The sequence below is a fragment of the Hyperolius riggenbachi genome, chromosome 2 (assembly GCF_040937935.1).
Source record: "Hyperolius riggenbachi isolate aHypRig1 chromosome 2, aHypRig1.pri, whole genome shotgun sequence".
Taxonomy (NCBI): Eukaryota; Metazoa; Chordata; class Amphibia; order Anura; family Hyperoliidae; genus Hyperolius; species Hyperolius riggenbachi.
This window is the reverse complement of record NC_090647.1, coordinates 348612306-348628905: the sequence shown is the minus strand read 5'-3', so window position 1 is coordinate 348628905 and position 16600 is coordinate 348612306. Positions and strand designations below refer to the sequence as shown.

The window sequence follows — 16600 nt, the reverse complement described above, 5'->3', positions numbered from 1 at the left end:
AGTTCCTCTCAGAAGCTCACCATTTTCTTCTTACAATGATGCCTTCCAGTTCTGACAATATTTTGTCAGAACTGAAATATACCAGTTGCTGCGAGTTATATATCAGCAGTTGTCAGTTACAACTGAATGTGCAAGGTAATGTCCATGTTTCCCTATGGCTCAAGTGATGTGATATTACAGTTTAACAGTGTGCTGACCAGGAAGCTGTTAAGGGGTAATGGCCATTTTTAAAATGGAGGATGGAGAATTTAATTGATCACAGTGGACAAATGGGACACAGGAGAGGAGAAAGAGATTGAGGAGTATACAGGAGGTAAGTATGATCTGTGTATGGTTATTTTTACTTTTTATTTTCAGTTCAGGTTCTCTTTAAAGGAGTCATCAAGGGATATGAGGAAAATAAGTGCCACTTACCCGGGGCTTCGTCCAGGCTGACCAGGACGAAGGCTGACCAGGAGGTCAGCCTGTACTGCACCTGAGTGAGCGGCGCTATCACTGCCACGTGGACCGGAGCGTACTGCGCAGGCTTAGTAGTTCTGCGCCTCTGCAGTATGCTCCGGTCCACGTGGCGGTGATTGACAGCACCCCTCACGCAGGTGCAGTACCTCCTGGTCGGCCTGACGTCATCGCCGGGGACCAGAAAGCTTCACAAGCGAACGGCTCACCGCAGAGCTGCACCAAGGGACATGCTGGGAGCTTGTGGCTGGACGAAGCCCCGGGTAAGTAGCACTTATTTCCCTTCAATTCCCTTGAGGACTCCTTTAAAGGGATACTGTAGGGGGGTCGGGGGAAGATGAGTTGAAGTTACCCGGGGCTTCTAATGGTCTCCCACAGACATCCTGTGCCCGCACAGCCACTCCCCAATGCTCCAGCCCCGCCTCCGGTTCACTTCTGGAATTTAAGTCTTTAAAGTCTGAAAACCACTGCGCCTGCGTTTCCATGTCCTCGCTTCCGCTGATGTCACTAGGAGTGTACTGTGCAGGCACAGACCATACTGGGCCTGCGCTGTGCGCTCTTGATGACATCAGTGGGATCGAGGACACGGCAACGCAGGCGCAGTGGTTTTCTGACTTTAAAGTCAGAAATTCCAGAAGTGAACCGGAGGCGGGGTCGGAGCATCGGTGAGTGGCTGCGCGGGCACAGGATGTCTGTGGGGGAACGTTAGAAGCCCCGGGTAAGTTCAGCTCATTTTCCCCCGACCCCCCTACAGTATCCCTTTAAGGCATAAATAAGGGACAGCTGGAGAGGTCTGACTTCTAGCTCTGCACTTTTACTACTTTCTAAGCAAAGCACAGGAGACACAGCAGTGTAAAGCATGCTGGCAGCCTGTCACTGAGTCTGCACTGCTCTCTGCTTTGTTTCTGAACTCAAAGTAAAAAAAGTTCAGGCTGAGAAGTCAGACCTCTCTCCCCCTCCCCCAGATGCATCAGACAGGCAGCGTTTTCACACTGTATACATTTTATCAGATGCTGGAGATTACCTGTTGCCTGTCATGCCTGTGGGAGAGAAACAGTGAGGAGGACAGTGGATGAGTGAGCAGGCTGCTAGATACACGCTGCTCACTCTCTTGAAAGCTGCTGGCACTGAACGAGATTTGGGGGCGTGGCCGGCTCACTCTGCTGCCTGTCTCTTGTTGAAGGAGACTTTTTTTTTTTTTCCAAACACCAGGAGAGAGCTTGTGACGTTTCTAAACGTCACTACCCAGAAGGCACTGAGAGTAGGCTAATTATTATACATCCGCGGAGGCAGCTAGCGTGGTGGGCGTGGCTTACTGGTTAAAGCTACAGAAACTAAGTAAATTTATATTATTTTACTAGGAGATACTTGTTTTTCCCCTATAAAGTGGGCATGATGTACACACTGGTGCTGAGTACAATAGGAGGTTACAGTTCCTCTTTAAACCTATATAAGCAAATTGTTTAGTTAATGCTGATTATATGCATGCTTAACCTCCTTGGCGGTAACCCAGCACACCAATCGCCACCGCCTCGCGCACGATCGCCGCTATCCGTCGCGCCGCACCCCCCCCCCCCCCCCCCAGTCCCCTTGCCTGTCCTTATGTCCTTGCTGAGATGGTAGTGGCAACTATTCACAATGTGAATATTCCAGAACTGAAGAGAGCGCAGAGAAGGTCCATCAGGGCCATTAAGTTAAAGTACAAGGATAGCTATGAAGAAGGGTGTAAGGAACTGTACAGATAGTAACTAGAGAGAGAGAGAGAGAGAGAGAGAGAGAGAGGAGGAAGTTAAAAGTTTAACAATTAAAGTTAATTGCATATGGGCCACAGACTATTTTAGAAGGGACCTCTGGACTAAGCAAGGCAGTTTTGAGTCTAAATGACTTTCACTGAAAGCTTTTTCTATGTTGATCAAAACATGTCTATAAACAGGACTGGTTGTATTTTAGAATAGTGACAAAAAGCCCTGTCAGTTAGTGTCCTGCTGCTAGTACAGGTGACAAGCCTCTGGCTTCCCTGTCCCTGGGTCACCTGGGCTATAACTGGATAATTCATCCCCAGGGTCATGTGGCAAACTGACAGCACTGCCAAAGAACAGCTGGGTGCCTTGCCACAAGGGTCAGGCAAACAATATGCTGAATATGCTATATGAGAAACTGCTGAATGAGGTTACAGGTTTTGCTGCAGGTAAATGTACAGTATAGTAGTTGAACCAGAAGATTTAGTTTTCTGTACTGCTGAAAAGGAAGAAGTGAATGCTGGGTAATGGAGGGGGTTTGTTTGGAAGAGACAGGAGTCAAGAAAAGGCAGGAGGTCAGTATATACAAACAGACCTTGCTAAGCAAGAGAAGAGACAGACTTCACACTTGTGCAGGAAACCATATGTTACAGAACTGCTCCCTGAAATGTTCCTCGTTCTCCTCAAGAAGATATAATAAAGTTTTAGTCCCATCAATGTCATATTTTGGAGAAAATTTATCACAGGGAATTTCCTCAGAAAATGCATTATCTGTACTAAATAAGCTACTTGGATAGCACTGAAATCAAACCGCCTTATTTACTTAGTTATATGCCTAATAAATAAATCCAGGTAAACATTTACTGGAATAGTCTTGGAAATGTTGGCTACAATACTTATGCTCTTCAGTCATAAAAGCAAAATACAACAGAAACCTAGTTCACATCTCTTTAGTTATACTGTAAATAAGGTTTACACATTAACCACTTCACCACTTAGGGGTTTTACCCCCTGACCACCAGAGCAATTTTCACCTTTCAGCGCTCCTTCCATTCATTCGTCTATAACTTTATCATTACTTATCACAATTAAACAAACTATATCTTGTTTTTTCCACCACTAATTAGGCTTTCTTTAGGTGGGACATTATGCCAAGAATTATTTTATTCTAAATGTGTTTTAATGGGAAAATAGGAAAAATGTGGGAAAAAATTTATTATTTTTCAGTTTTCGGCCATTATAGTTTTTAAATAATGCATACTACTGTAATTAAAATCCATGAAATGTATTTGCCCTTTTGTCCCGGTTATAAAACCGTTTAAATTATGTCCCTATCACAATGTTTGGCGCCAATATTTTATTTGGAAATAAAGGTGCATTTTTTTCAGTTTTGCGTCCATCCCTAATTACAAGCCCATAGCCTTATAAAGTAACAGTGTTGTACCCTCCTGACATAAATATTTAAAAAGTTCAGTCCCTAAGGTTACTATTTATGTATTTTTTTTTATTGTAAATTTTTTTATTTTTTTTTTTAATTACAAAAAAAAAAAAATTGGGAGTGTGGGAGGTAATGAGTTAATTTTTTGTGTAAAAGTAATTTATTTGTATGTGAAAAATGTTTAGGGTGTAGTTTTACTATTTGGCCACAAGATGGCCACAGTAACTTTTTGTTTAATGCGACCTCCAAGCGTCCTTCCGGACGCTTGGAGGAAGTAGTAGGAGGCTGGGTAAGTGTTTTTTTTTTTCACAATGATCGCGCTGCTCATCGGAGAGCAGCGGATCATTGCGGGGCTTAGATCAATGAACGGGAATGGATTTTCCCATTCATTGATCTCCGGGCGTGTTTACGAGCAGGAATGCGCGCCACAGTGAGCGGGAGCGCGGGCAGCGGCGGGAGCACGGAAAGTACGGATTTCTCCGTCCCTGGGAGTTAAAGGATGGAAAAAGGGACGGAGAAATTCGTACGGGCGGGGGTAAAGTGGTTAAGTAAGGAACTGTCCAAAGTGTATCCAGAAGTGTTTAATCGAGAAAAACTCAAACAGCAGAGTTAAATGCAGCATTGTTGATTATAGAAGAGAAGTTTTAGCAGGGAAAACAGTGAATACAACCATCAAGCATATACAACAATGGCAAGCATACCACCACAAAGAAAACATAAACCAGCTAAGTAAATACAATACATAATAACAATGTTTGGTCATGTCAGGACAAAGCAGAGCAGGGCAGTGCACAGACAGCAGCAATACGTGATCCAAACTTAAAGCGGAACTTCAGCCAAAACAAACATACTGTCATTAAGTTACATGAGTTATATTAAATAAAATAGATAGGTATTATCTTTTGCCCACCCTGTTTTAAAAGAACAGGCAAATGTTTGTGATTTCATGGGGGCAGCCATCTTTTTCATGGGGGCAGCCATCTTTTTGGTTGAAAGGAGTTGACAAGGAGCATGAGACACAGGTTCAACTGTCCTGTGTCCTGATCACCCCTCCCAGCTGCGCGCGCTAGGCTTCAAATCTCAAATTCAAAATTGAAAAACCAAATATGCGCAAAAATAGCAGAAGGAGAACAACAACATCAGAAATCCCATCATGCTTTGCACATCATCAGGGGAAAAATGCCCGGGCAGTTTTCTTCTGTGCAGCTAAAAAAGAGGCTTTGGTAAGAAAAAGTTCTGATGCTGTGAAACTGTTAAAGAAACACCAAGCCTTTTCAGTGTTGCTGAGTAGATTTTTAGTCTGGAGGTTCACTTTAACAAGGGAGCTGGCTGAATGTGGAAGCACTCTGGGAGAAAGAATATGGCATTAAGTCTATGAAACTTCTGATATATCGATCTGGTAAGGTAAGTAGCAGAGGGGGTTGTTAATCAGTTTCAGCTACTTTAGTATTAATGCCATGTGCAGCAGGTTCATAAAAGAAAGGCAGCAATGGGTAGTGGTTTAGCAGGTGGAGAGACAAGTGACATTTTTCTCTCATAGTTTGTATTTGGCTATGGTCTGTGCCATTACTGATAGCATGAGGCAATTCTGGGACCCTACACAGGTTGCACGGGCAGTCCAACTCCTCCAGGACCGTACCTCAATACATGGCATTTTCAAAAGTTTTGTCTCCTAGTACAGTTTCAAGGACATGGAGGTGATTTCAGGAGACAGGCTGTTACTATTTGAAAGCTGGAAAGGGACATGTAAGGTCATTAACCTATCAGCAGGACTGCTATGTATTCCTTTGGGTAAGAAGGAACAGGATTAGCAGTACCAGAGCCTTACAAAATGACCCCCAGCAGTCCACTGGTGTGCAAATCTCTGAAACAATTAGAAACTGACTTCATGAGGGTTTCCTGAGGGCCCAAAATTCTTTATCGAGCCCTGTGCTCATTGCCTGGTATTGTTGAGCTTGATTGGCATTTGTCATAGAATACCAGAATTGATAGGTCCACCACTGGCATCCTGTGCTTTTCACAGATGAGAGCAGGATGCCCTGAGCACACGTGATACACCTGTGAAAATCTGGAGAAGCTGTGGAGAACATATGCTATCTGTGACATCGTTCAGCATGACTGGTTTGGTGGTAGGTCAGTGATGGTCTGGGGAGGCACACCCTTGGAGGGATGCAAAGATCTTTATAAGCTAGACAATGGCACATCGACTTACAGCAGGGGTCACTCATCTTCTACGATGTCCACTGGCACCGTTCTCAGAGGTTGGCTGTCCTCATGCTCTCCCCCAGCCGGGTGCACTCCTGGGGAGTGCAAGTGCGGTACCTACAGCATCCCTCCAAGGCTAAAACTTAATGCTGACAAAACTGAGGTTCTTGTTATCGAGGGCCAGGGCTCAACAGCAAAGCAGCCCCAGTCTCAATCAACACCGCTAAGGATAGGGAGCTCAGAATTGAACAACTCAGACTGTGTGCGCAGCCTGGGAGTACTGATTGATGGGAAATTAAGCTTCAGGAATCAAATCTCAGCTGAAACATTCCTTTTTTCATCTAAGGAATATTGCAAGGATTAAACACCTAATTCCTTCAGAGGATCTTCCAACCCTAGTTCATGCCTTTGTCACATCAAGGTTAGACTACTGCAACGTCCTCTACACAGGCCTGCATAAGAAACACTTACGCCGCCTGCAATTAGTACAGAATGCCGTCACAAGGCTGTTAACGAGCCAACCCCGCCATTGCCACATAACACCAACCCTGTGCTCACTCCACTGGCTACCGATAAAATGGAGAATTCTGTTTAAGATTGGCTTACTGACATCCAAATCCTTGCACAATCTGGGCCCTGGATACCTGAAGGACTTGTTGCAACTGCATCACACCCCCCACAATCTTAGATCAAAAGGACGTAACACCTTGGTCACCCCCAGAGTCCACCTCAAAACCTTTGGACACAGAGCCTTTTGTAATGCTGCCCCTACATTTTGGAACTCCCTGCCACACCCAATCAGGACAGCTCCATCCCTGGAAACATTTAAGTCTAAACTGAAAACCTACCTCTTCAGTCTGGCATTCATGAACATCTGACTATCTCCTCTGTAACACAACCCAGCCTGCAACCCTGTATAAATCTGAGACACAACTATGCGCTTTGAGTCCTGTGGGAGAAAAGTGCTTTACAAATGTTATTGTATTGTATTGTATTGTACAGTCTGTGCAGCGGAGAGTGCAGCTACAGCACTTGCGTAAAGGCCAGGGTTATCTAAGCACTAGCTAAACAGCGTTCCGTGCTGTTTCGTCCAATTAACAGCAACATCATGTTACTATGTCTTTTGGCTGTGCTGCCAGTCTTGCTAGTCACAGTCCATCAGTCCTGTCAGGGATCTTCTTACAGTTACTCCTGTGAGTCAGTTCCCTGAGTCCGCCCAGCCTGTCCTTCCCATACTGCAGGCTTGTCCTCCTGTTCTTCCTGTCACTGGTGGAGCAATCCTGGGGGTTGTGATCTTTTGTCCACTTGGCAGTAATGTAGCCTGTCACCCACTAGGGGTGACGGCCCATTATCTCATGTTGCTTGCTCTGGTTAACCACTTGCCGACTGCACACTCATACCGTGCGGCGGCAAAGTGGTAGCTGGAGGACCAGCGATGCACATCTGCGTCGCCAGGTGCCTCCCTAATTAATCAAGAAAGGCCGCTCGCGCGAGCGCCCGTTTCCTGTTAGATCACGGAGCGGGTCGCAGACTAAATGTAAACACAGGAGACATTTGTCTCCTTTGTTTACATTGAACGGCGCTGCTGCACAGCAGCGCCGTAAGGCAGATCGGCGATCCCCGGCCAATCAGCGGCCGGGGATCGCCGCCATGTGACAGAGGACATCCTGTCACAGGCTGCACAGGACGGATAGCGTCCTGTGCAGCCCCGATCACCAGGGGGGACAGGTAGGAGAGGGAGGGGGGGAATTTCGATGCGGAGGGGGGGTTTGAGGTGCCCCCCCCCCGCAAACCTCAGGCAGGCAGGAGCGATCAGACCCCCCCCTGCACATCATCCCCATAGGGGGGAAAAGAGGGGGGCGATCTGATCGCTCTGCAAGCACCCTGATCTGTGCTGGGGGCTGCAGAGCCCACCCAGCACAGATCACAAAAAACAGCGCTAGTCCTTAAGAGGGGTAAAGGCTGGGTGGTTAAGTGGTTAAAACCTGTGTTCACTTAGACTCCATAACCTGGTAGTGCCCAAACCAACCACTGGTGCCGAGATCAACAGGGCCCTGACAGATTGCCATTAGTAATAAGGAGGAAAGGGTGTATGCACTAAACTGCGTTAAGCAGAATAAAGTGCTTAAAGGGACACTTAAATCAAACAAAAAAAATGAGTTTTACTCACCTAGGGCTTCCAATAGCCCCCCGCAGCTGTCCGATGCTCTCGCCGTCTCCCTCCGATCCTCCTGGCCCCGCCAGCAGCCACTTCCTGTTTCGGTGACAGGAGCTGACAGGCTGGGGACGCGAGTGATTCTTCGCGTTCCCAGACACATTAGCACCCTCTATGCTGCTATATGGTATATGATATATGCTATAGCAGCATAGATGGCGCTATTGTGGCCAGTAACGCGAAGAATCACTCGCGTCCCCAGCCTGTCAGCTCCTGTCACCGAAACAGGAAGTGGCTGCCAGCGGGGCCAGGAGGATCGGAGGGAGATGGCAAGGGCACCGGATAGCTGCAGGGGGCTATTGGAAGCCCCAGGTGACTAAAAGTCTTTTTTTTTTTTACTTAAGTGTCCCTTTAAGTCTTACCACCCGGACAAAAAATAGAGCAGAATGCAATACATTAAATGTTATGCATTACACGCTACTCATCATGCATAATACTTTACGCGCTGCTTAACGCAGTTTAGTGCAAACACCTCGAAATCCTTGGACCCAGTGTAAGATTTTATGCTGGTGCAGTAGATCTTGAGTTCTTCCTGGTGCATGACAATGCCTAATATATGTGGTCAGAGTATACAGGCAGCTCCTGGAGGATGAAGGTATTGGAACCATTGACTGCTTCCCCCCCCCTCTCCCATGACTTAAATACAATAGAACACCTGTAGCACCTCTAGTATTTGTCTTGGTTTGCCCAACACCACCAACTTTCCCTCTTTAGACCTGTCATTTTCTTATTTATTAAAGGATGTAAAGCCGTGACATTCTTTTGTCACGCATTTACCCCAGGTAAATCCTTCTATAGGGCATTTTGAAATTGTCAATGAAATACAGCAGCATTTCCTTTTCTAATCATAGAAGAGGAGGGAGTTATTATATTGCAGTACATCGTTACACGGGTATTTGACCAATCCTGAGGGCCTGGGCACACTGTTTTATAGCAAAGATCATTTCAGCAATACCTTTCAGTGTGTGATAAGCACAGACTAACCAGCAAGCTCATGGTGACCCAGAACTCATTGGGATGTGTAAGGGACTACAATGGTCCTAAAAGCCCCCTTACTAAGATGTTAAGAAAAACAAAAGTTTGCTTTCCTAAAACAGAAAGAATTTGCGATAATTCAGGTTGGAGTGAGCTTGAGATGTCTCCCAGGCACCACTGCTGAATATATGCAAATTAACCATTGTACCCTTAGAAGCTAAACACACCTCCAGAACCGCTGGAATGCAATGATGTGTCAGCTTGTTAATATGTACAGAGCCATAATAATCCAACATGCATACAGACTGTTTCGGATTGTTTGATCCTCATCAGTGCATGGCATGGATTAATTTGGCTCTATGGAGTAGGGCTTGTAAATCCGAGAGGCACAGACTAACCAGCAAGCTCATGGTGACCCAGAACTCATTGGGATGTGTAAGGGACTACAATGGTCCTAAAAGCCCCCTTACTAAGATGTTAAGAAAAACAAAAGTTTGCTTTCCTAAAACAGAAAGAATTTGCGATAATTCAGGTTGGAGTGAGCTTGAGATGTCTCCCAGGCACCACTGCTGAATATATGCAAATTAACCATTGTACCCTTAGAAGCTAAACACACCTCCAGAACCGCTGGAATGCAATGATGTGTCAGCTTGTTAATATGTACAGAGCCATAATAATCCAACATGCATACAGACTGTTTCGGATTGTTTGATCCTCATCAGTGCATGGCATGGATTAATTTGGCTCTATGGAGTAGGGCTTGTAAATCCGAGAGGCACAGACTAACCAGCAAGCTCATGGTGACCCAGAACTCATTGTGTGATAAGCAAGGACATTAGAGAGTGCATAGACTATATGTCTGATGATCATACCCCTGTGCTACAAAGCAGTGCATTTCTGCACCGCACTGCTGCATGCATTTATGCACACAGAGCAGTGCTATCCCATTCAATGTAATTAAATAGTATCAGCAATGCAATGCAGGATCCATGCAAAAGTAAAAAACACTAAAGGCCATATGCAATTCGAGGAGATAAGAAGCTGAAAACATGCGAGCTTCTTATCTGCTCACATCGCTCAGGATTTACCGGCAAATTCAATTGCCAGTTTCACCTGAGCGATGTCCTTGCGTAAAGGAGCATAACTCAGGCGAATACTAGGTATTCGCTGAGCGATGCTCCTGTGTGGCCAGCGATGTGGAGCGAGGCATTAGTGCTGTCCTTCAGCATCACACCACTGCAGCCTCGCTCCCCGGGAGATGCGCATCGTCGCAAGGCTCTTACCCGCCGCCCGTCGCCTCCTGCCGCTCGTCGCTGCTGGGAAATTCTGAAAAAAACATACCTCCATCGTTCCGGCTTGCCGCATGTCCCACGCCGCTCCTCCGATCATCTCTGTCTCTGTGAGTATTCTTGGAGCCCGGCAAAGCATCTTTGAGTCTCCTGCCGGGGCTCCCCATTCATCCACTAGGTGGCCCGATGAGAATCATCCTGATTCTAATTGGACCAATGAGAATCAGGATGATTCTCATTGGGCCACCTAGTGGATGAATGGGGAGCCCCGGCGGGAGACTCAAAGATGCTTTGCCGGGCTCCAAGAATACTCACAAAGACAGAGATGAGCGGAGGAGCGGCGTGGGACATGCGGCGAGGTGGGAACGATGGAGGTATGTTTTTTTGTTACATTTTAAATAGGTAAGGAGTCAAAACTGACTCCTTTACCTATTTAAATCCCTGGCATCTGGGGTTTCCTTAGTAAGGGAGGCTCCCAGATGCCAAAAACAGCCCGCAGACACCGGCGATAGGTCTTTTCGCCTGCTCAGAGCAGGTGAAAAGTTATCACCTATGTTTGGCGGGAAGCATCGCTTCCCGGGGGTGCAAAATGCAAATTGCATAGGGAGAAAGGAACTTGCTGGGCGATTATATCGCCCAAGCGAGTTATTTTCCGCTATGGGGGGTGTTAAATGCAATTGCATTAGGCGACCTTGCTGACGCCTAATTTAAGAACTCGCCAGCACTTAGCGCTGGCGAGTTTGGTAATTGCATAGGGCCCTATGGCACTTATTCAGTTCACTTTATCTCCTAGGTGATTTTTCAAACCTCATCAATAAAATGCCTTTTTAAATCACCAGCAAGCAAGTAAATATAATAATTGTGATAGTACCTTTTAACGTACCTGTTGGTACTTTTTCTATTGCAGAGCGCTGAAAAGTTATTTTGATGAAAAATTTCTCCTGGGAGAAAACTTAGACGAAAAAAATTGAATTGAATTAAGAGCCTATCTCTGTGTTATGATCGCTTCTGCAGCGTTTACTGCTGACTGCAGTGGTATTGCAAACCAAGCAGTTCTAATGTCATTACATGCATTTGCTTGCATAGTTTGGTTTGCACTTAAACTAGTTGCTGATTCCATCTGCAGTCGCTCTGAAGTTAATGACAGTTTAATATGCTTTTGTGTAAACAAACATTGTCTGCTGCAATGGAGGGGCAATCCCTTTCCTGCAGGCTGCATATCATTGTCTGCCTTTTCCTGCTATCAGCCTGTGATTAATTACCATTCACTTGTGTGGGAATCTGCAGGTCTGCTCCCATTGGATGACCTCAGTATAAAGAACTGCTTCCTGCAATGCCTCATGGGCTACCATAGTCTCAGATTCAGTTTGTTACTCTGCTCGTGCCCCACCTCGTTCCTGGTCCGTGTGGACTGCGCTGACTCCTGCGAAGGGGTCAGCGAGTCCTCCTAGTTCTGCTCTTGTTCTAGAAGTTGTTACTTTGCTTGTCTTGTGTCATATATTGGTTCATCGCCAATTCATACGCATACTTGCACGTTTATTATTTTCCTTGTATTCATGTTACGTTGATACATCAGTGTCGCTGATATATACGTACACGAACTGTTTATATCCTGTGTTCCGTTAGTCAGCGTTCCAGCACGCTGAGCTAGTTATCCTGTTCCTGGTCCTGTTTGTGGATTGCGTTTATCTCTGCGAAGAGATAGCGAATCCTTCTGAGTCCTGTCCCCTGTATTACTCCAGTCTTAGTCAGAGTTCCTGCTTATGTCATATATCGGTTCATTGCCGATATATACATATGTTAGTCAGACGTTACAAATAGTTTCATTGATAGCTGTAATTGTAATACGCTAGGAAATCATACTTATTGTATATTTATCTGTGTTACGTTCATCTATCTTGATCCTGCTATTTCCTGACTATCCTGTCCTGTCTTGGTGAGGCACGCCATTGCTGCAAACGCATTGGCTACCTCATTCCAGTCTGTTTTATTGTGGACGCTTGCTGTCACTAAGTAGTGGCTAGTTAAGCAAGCGTTCATTCTGTTTACCTGTCCTGATCTCCTCAGTCCTGGTTTATGCTCTCAGCGCTACCTTGCGCTGAGACGTTATTACGAAAGTGTTGTTTGTGGCTGTTCGGATCTGCACCGGCTCTGTGCGCCACAATCTCCTATTGGAGGCAGTCCTCTCCTCCACTAAACTGGGGATATCCTGATTCCTTGCGCTGGTGTGTGTACCTCCTTCACGTCAGCTTATGTGTTGCATGCTGACTGTGGAGATTACACCTCCAAGCTTAACACTCTGTATATGAAACAGCTGCCTTCATTACTGTCATCTAAACTGTTAATAATGCAAAACTAAAGTGTTCCTCAGCGCTGATGTATGAGCGTTCACATAACAATTACCAGTAAAAGTGTGCCATCAATAAAGTTCAAAGTTCAGAGTACTTATCACTCCAGTACCAAGAAACACTGTAGAAATGACACAATACAGCAACAACTGAAGAAAAACAGAATACCTGCTAATCATATCTTTCCTTCCTAGAAAACTGTAAACTCCTCCCTTGTCTTGAGAAGCTTTTGTATAATTTCATATAGACTCAAGGAGATGTAAAAAAAAATTATATATATATATATATATATATATATATATATATATATATATCAGTATATCAGTGTCTGTATACCAATGTCTGCAGTAACTATGTGATTAATTTTGAGTGGACATGATGCCACTTGACAACACAAATGATATATAAATCACACTCACCTGCAACTTCAAGGACTTCTGTTCTACCTGCATGATTTTAGACAGTATATGAGCTCCCAGTGTGTTCCTATAGTCATTCCGAAACCATTTGTGTACATACTGGTTCAAGATGGAGGTTTTCCCTGCTCTGTAGATATAGGGGAAAAACATCTTCACTTAAACATCAACAATGTTTTATTGAAATTTTATTTGCTGATATACCCAAGTAAACAAAAGTTGGTTTAAGTGTTTAGTACTAATAGTAATCTAACATGCAAAAGCTTTGAAAGTGAACCTGAGGTGACATGTGACATGATGACATAAACCTGTGTATATACAGTGCAAAACATATTACCCAGGCTGTTTTATTTGTTTTATTTTGCAGCCTGAAAGAGTTAATTTTCAGGCATGCAAGTGACAGCTTCTATCTTGTTGGTACCTTGTCGGGAATAAAGTAAACATCTCTGATAGGCAAATTACAGCCATACATTTTTTTCTGGCAGAATACAACTTCTGATAACGGGAGATAGAAAATGGTCAATAGTTCATGTATTTTCATTGAGGGACACTTAATAGGTTGACACTGAGCAGACAGAACAAAACATTCAATCTACTTTGCAAATGTTTAAATACAAAATAAAACCATGGGGTATCTAAAAAAAAGTAATTTTAGGAGTAGGAGGATAAATAGAATTGTTTATCTCATAAATTTATTTTCACCTCGGGTTCACTTTAACCATTTATGCCGCCTGCTCTGCTGCTGATGCGCGCTTCGGCACGCTCCTGCGCATGGTCGCGCGCGCCCTCATGCCGCCCTCCGGTAGCCTGGAGATCAACGAACGGGAACATGGTTCCCGTTCATTGATCTGAGTCCCCAGCAGAAAAACCAACAGCATCTTATCAGAGGCCGCAGTCTTTCTAAAACAAAAAAAGTTTCCCATCCTCTTCTCGCTTCCTGGAAGCAAGAAGGACCCCAAAAAAAAATCTCAACGTGGCCATCTTGTGTCCAAATAGTAAAACTACATCTACATACATTTTTCAATACAATAAACACACATTTTTTACATTTAAAATGAACTGTTAATTTCCCACAGCAAGAATTACCCAAATAAAATTTTTAATGGAAAAAAAATTACAATTAAAAAAAAAACAACAACAACATAAATAGTTACCTAAGGATCTGAACTTTTTAAATATGCACGTGAAGATGGTATATTACGAACATTTTTTAAATTATAAGCTTGTAAGTGATGGACGCAAAACTGAAAAAATGCCCCTTTATTTCCAAATAAAATATTGGCGCCATACATTGTGATAGGGACAAAATTTAAATGGGCAAATAAAATACATAGGTTTTAATGATGGTAGCATGTATTATTTTAAAGCTATAATGTTCGAAAACTGAGAAATAATGATTTTTTCCATTTTTTTCTTAATATTCCTGCTAAAATGCATTTAGAAAAAAATAATTTTTTACAAAATGTACCACCCAAAAGAAAGCCTAATTGGTGGCAGAAAAAACAAGATATAGATCAATTCATTGTAATAATTAGTGATAAAATTATTAACCTATAAATGGGAGGTGAAAATTGCTCTGTTGCTTAAAGGGATACTGTAGGGGGGTCGGGGGAAAATGAGCTGAACTTACCCGGGGCTTCTAATGGTCCCCCGCAGACATCCTGTGTTGGCGCAGCCACTCACCGATTTTTCGGCCCCGCCTCCAGTTCACTTCTGGAATTTCTGACTTTAAAGTCAGAAAACCACTGCGCCTGCACGCCCGTGTCCTCGCTCCCGCTGATGTCACCAGGAGTGTACTGCGCAGACACAGACCATACTGGGCCTGCGCTGTGCGCTCTTGATGACATCAGCGGGATCGAGGACACGGCAACGCAGGCGCAGTGGTTTTCATACTTTAAAGTCTGAAATTCCAGAAGTGAACCGTAGGCGGGGCCGGAGCATCGGTGAGTGGCTGCGTGGGCACAGGATGTCTGCGGGGGACCATTAGAAGCCCCGGGTAAGTTCAACTCATTTTCCCCTGACCCCCCTACAGTATCCCTTTAAGGTGAAAAATCCCAGTGGGCTGAAATGGTTAATAGATTGATTTAACTGGATGGTCATGTTTTTATTGTAGTTGAACATTTGCATGCAACACTCTGATGCAGGCTGCCAATGCACTTACTGTCACTGTGCCTTAGCTTCCTGTGCCTGTCCACCCCAATTATCATAGTTTCCACCTTCTGATTCCTTTGTCCCATGGTAGTTTTCCACCTTTACTTGCATCTTTCATACACTATTTCCTCTGCCAGCACCCTTGTACTCATTATTTCATCTCCCATCGTCTGGCCTCTCCTTCCCCGAGTATTGCTTCCTCTCTCCTGTCTCGCTGCATTATCTGCCAACAAGGAAATATTTTCCTGTGCGCATTACCTCAGCAGCAGAATTAACATGTCAGTAGTTAGTTACTGAAAAATCTTGTGGGCTTGTTGTCAGTATTGCCTTTTTCATATAATTCATATACATGTCAGCATGTGGTGATTTATAATAACTTGGTGGAAAAGTAAACCCGCCTTTAGTCTGACTCATACACTGACTCATGCACTGATCTCTCACATACTTTCCTTTATGAATCAGCTATTATCCAGTGCCTCACTAAAGTAAGACTATTTTTGTGCTCCAGGGGATTTCAAAAAGCTCATCTTAACACAATACATACAAAGGAACCCTGCAATTTGCTACATATGAGAAACCAAGTCACTTGAATTCTATTGAACCTCAACTTGAAGCACTAGCCACAACTTTTTTTCTTTAACTACCCAAAGACCGCGTCATGCCAATGGGCGTGACCACGGCGGCAGCCCTAGGACCGCCTAACTCCAATTGGTGCCAAGTCCTGGGGCTGGCTACTGCATGAATGACAGAGCTACGTTCAGCCTCCAGTCTACCAGCGGCGATCGTCTATTTACTGGGTACAGCGCTGCGATCTAAGGCAGCGCTGTACAAGGGACAGCCGTGTCACACGGCTGTCCCCTACAGAGCCTCAAAAGCGATCCGCTGTGATAGGCTGAAGCCTATCACAGCCGACCGTGCTGATTGGCTGGCGGGGGGAGGGAGAGAGACAAAAATAAAAAAAAATAACCATTTTTATTTAAAAATAAAAGATAAAATATTTATAAAAAAATAAACAAACATATGGAGGCGATCAGACCCCACCAACAAAAAGCTCTGTTGGTGGGGAGAAAAGGGGGGGGGGGGAAATCAATTGTGTGCTGAGTCTTTAGGGGGGTTTAACACTGTGGTCCTCAAGTGGTTAAAGTCCTGGAATCTGTCACGTTTTTGTTGTATGTATCCAACTGGGAGTGAGGGAATGGATGATAACAATTTTGATCAACTCGTGTTTTCATTGTGGTGATTTCCCCTATATTGAGTTAGTATAGTTACTAAGAAGTAAGTTTTTTTGGGGTGCTGTTAAATCCTCTGGACATTTTCAGCAATGCAGAGAAAACATTTAAAAGCAAATATTATAATTCTTAAAACAAG

General features: G+C 44.4%; 1 protein-coding gene across 2 annotated transcripts in view; it reads right to left on the bottom strand.

Moving 5' to 3' along the window:
* The window catches only part of RAB7B (RAB7B, member RAS oncogene family), an 83104-nt gene that overhangs the window by 25402 nt on the left and 41102 nt on the right, over nt 1-16600 (bottom strand). For both annotated transcript variants that reach the window (XM_068269548.1, XM_068269549.1), the window contains exon 4: nt 13085-13211. In XM_068269548.1, coding sequence (XP_068125649.1) covers nt 13085-13211 — 127 coding nt within the window. The remainder of the gene's footprint in view (nt 1-13084; nt 13212-16600) is intronic.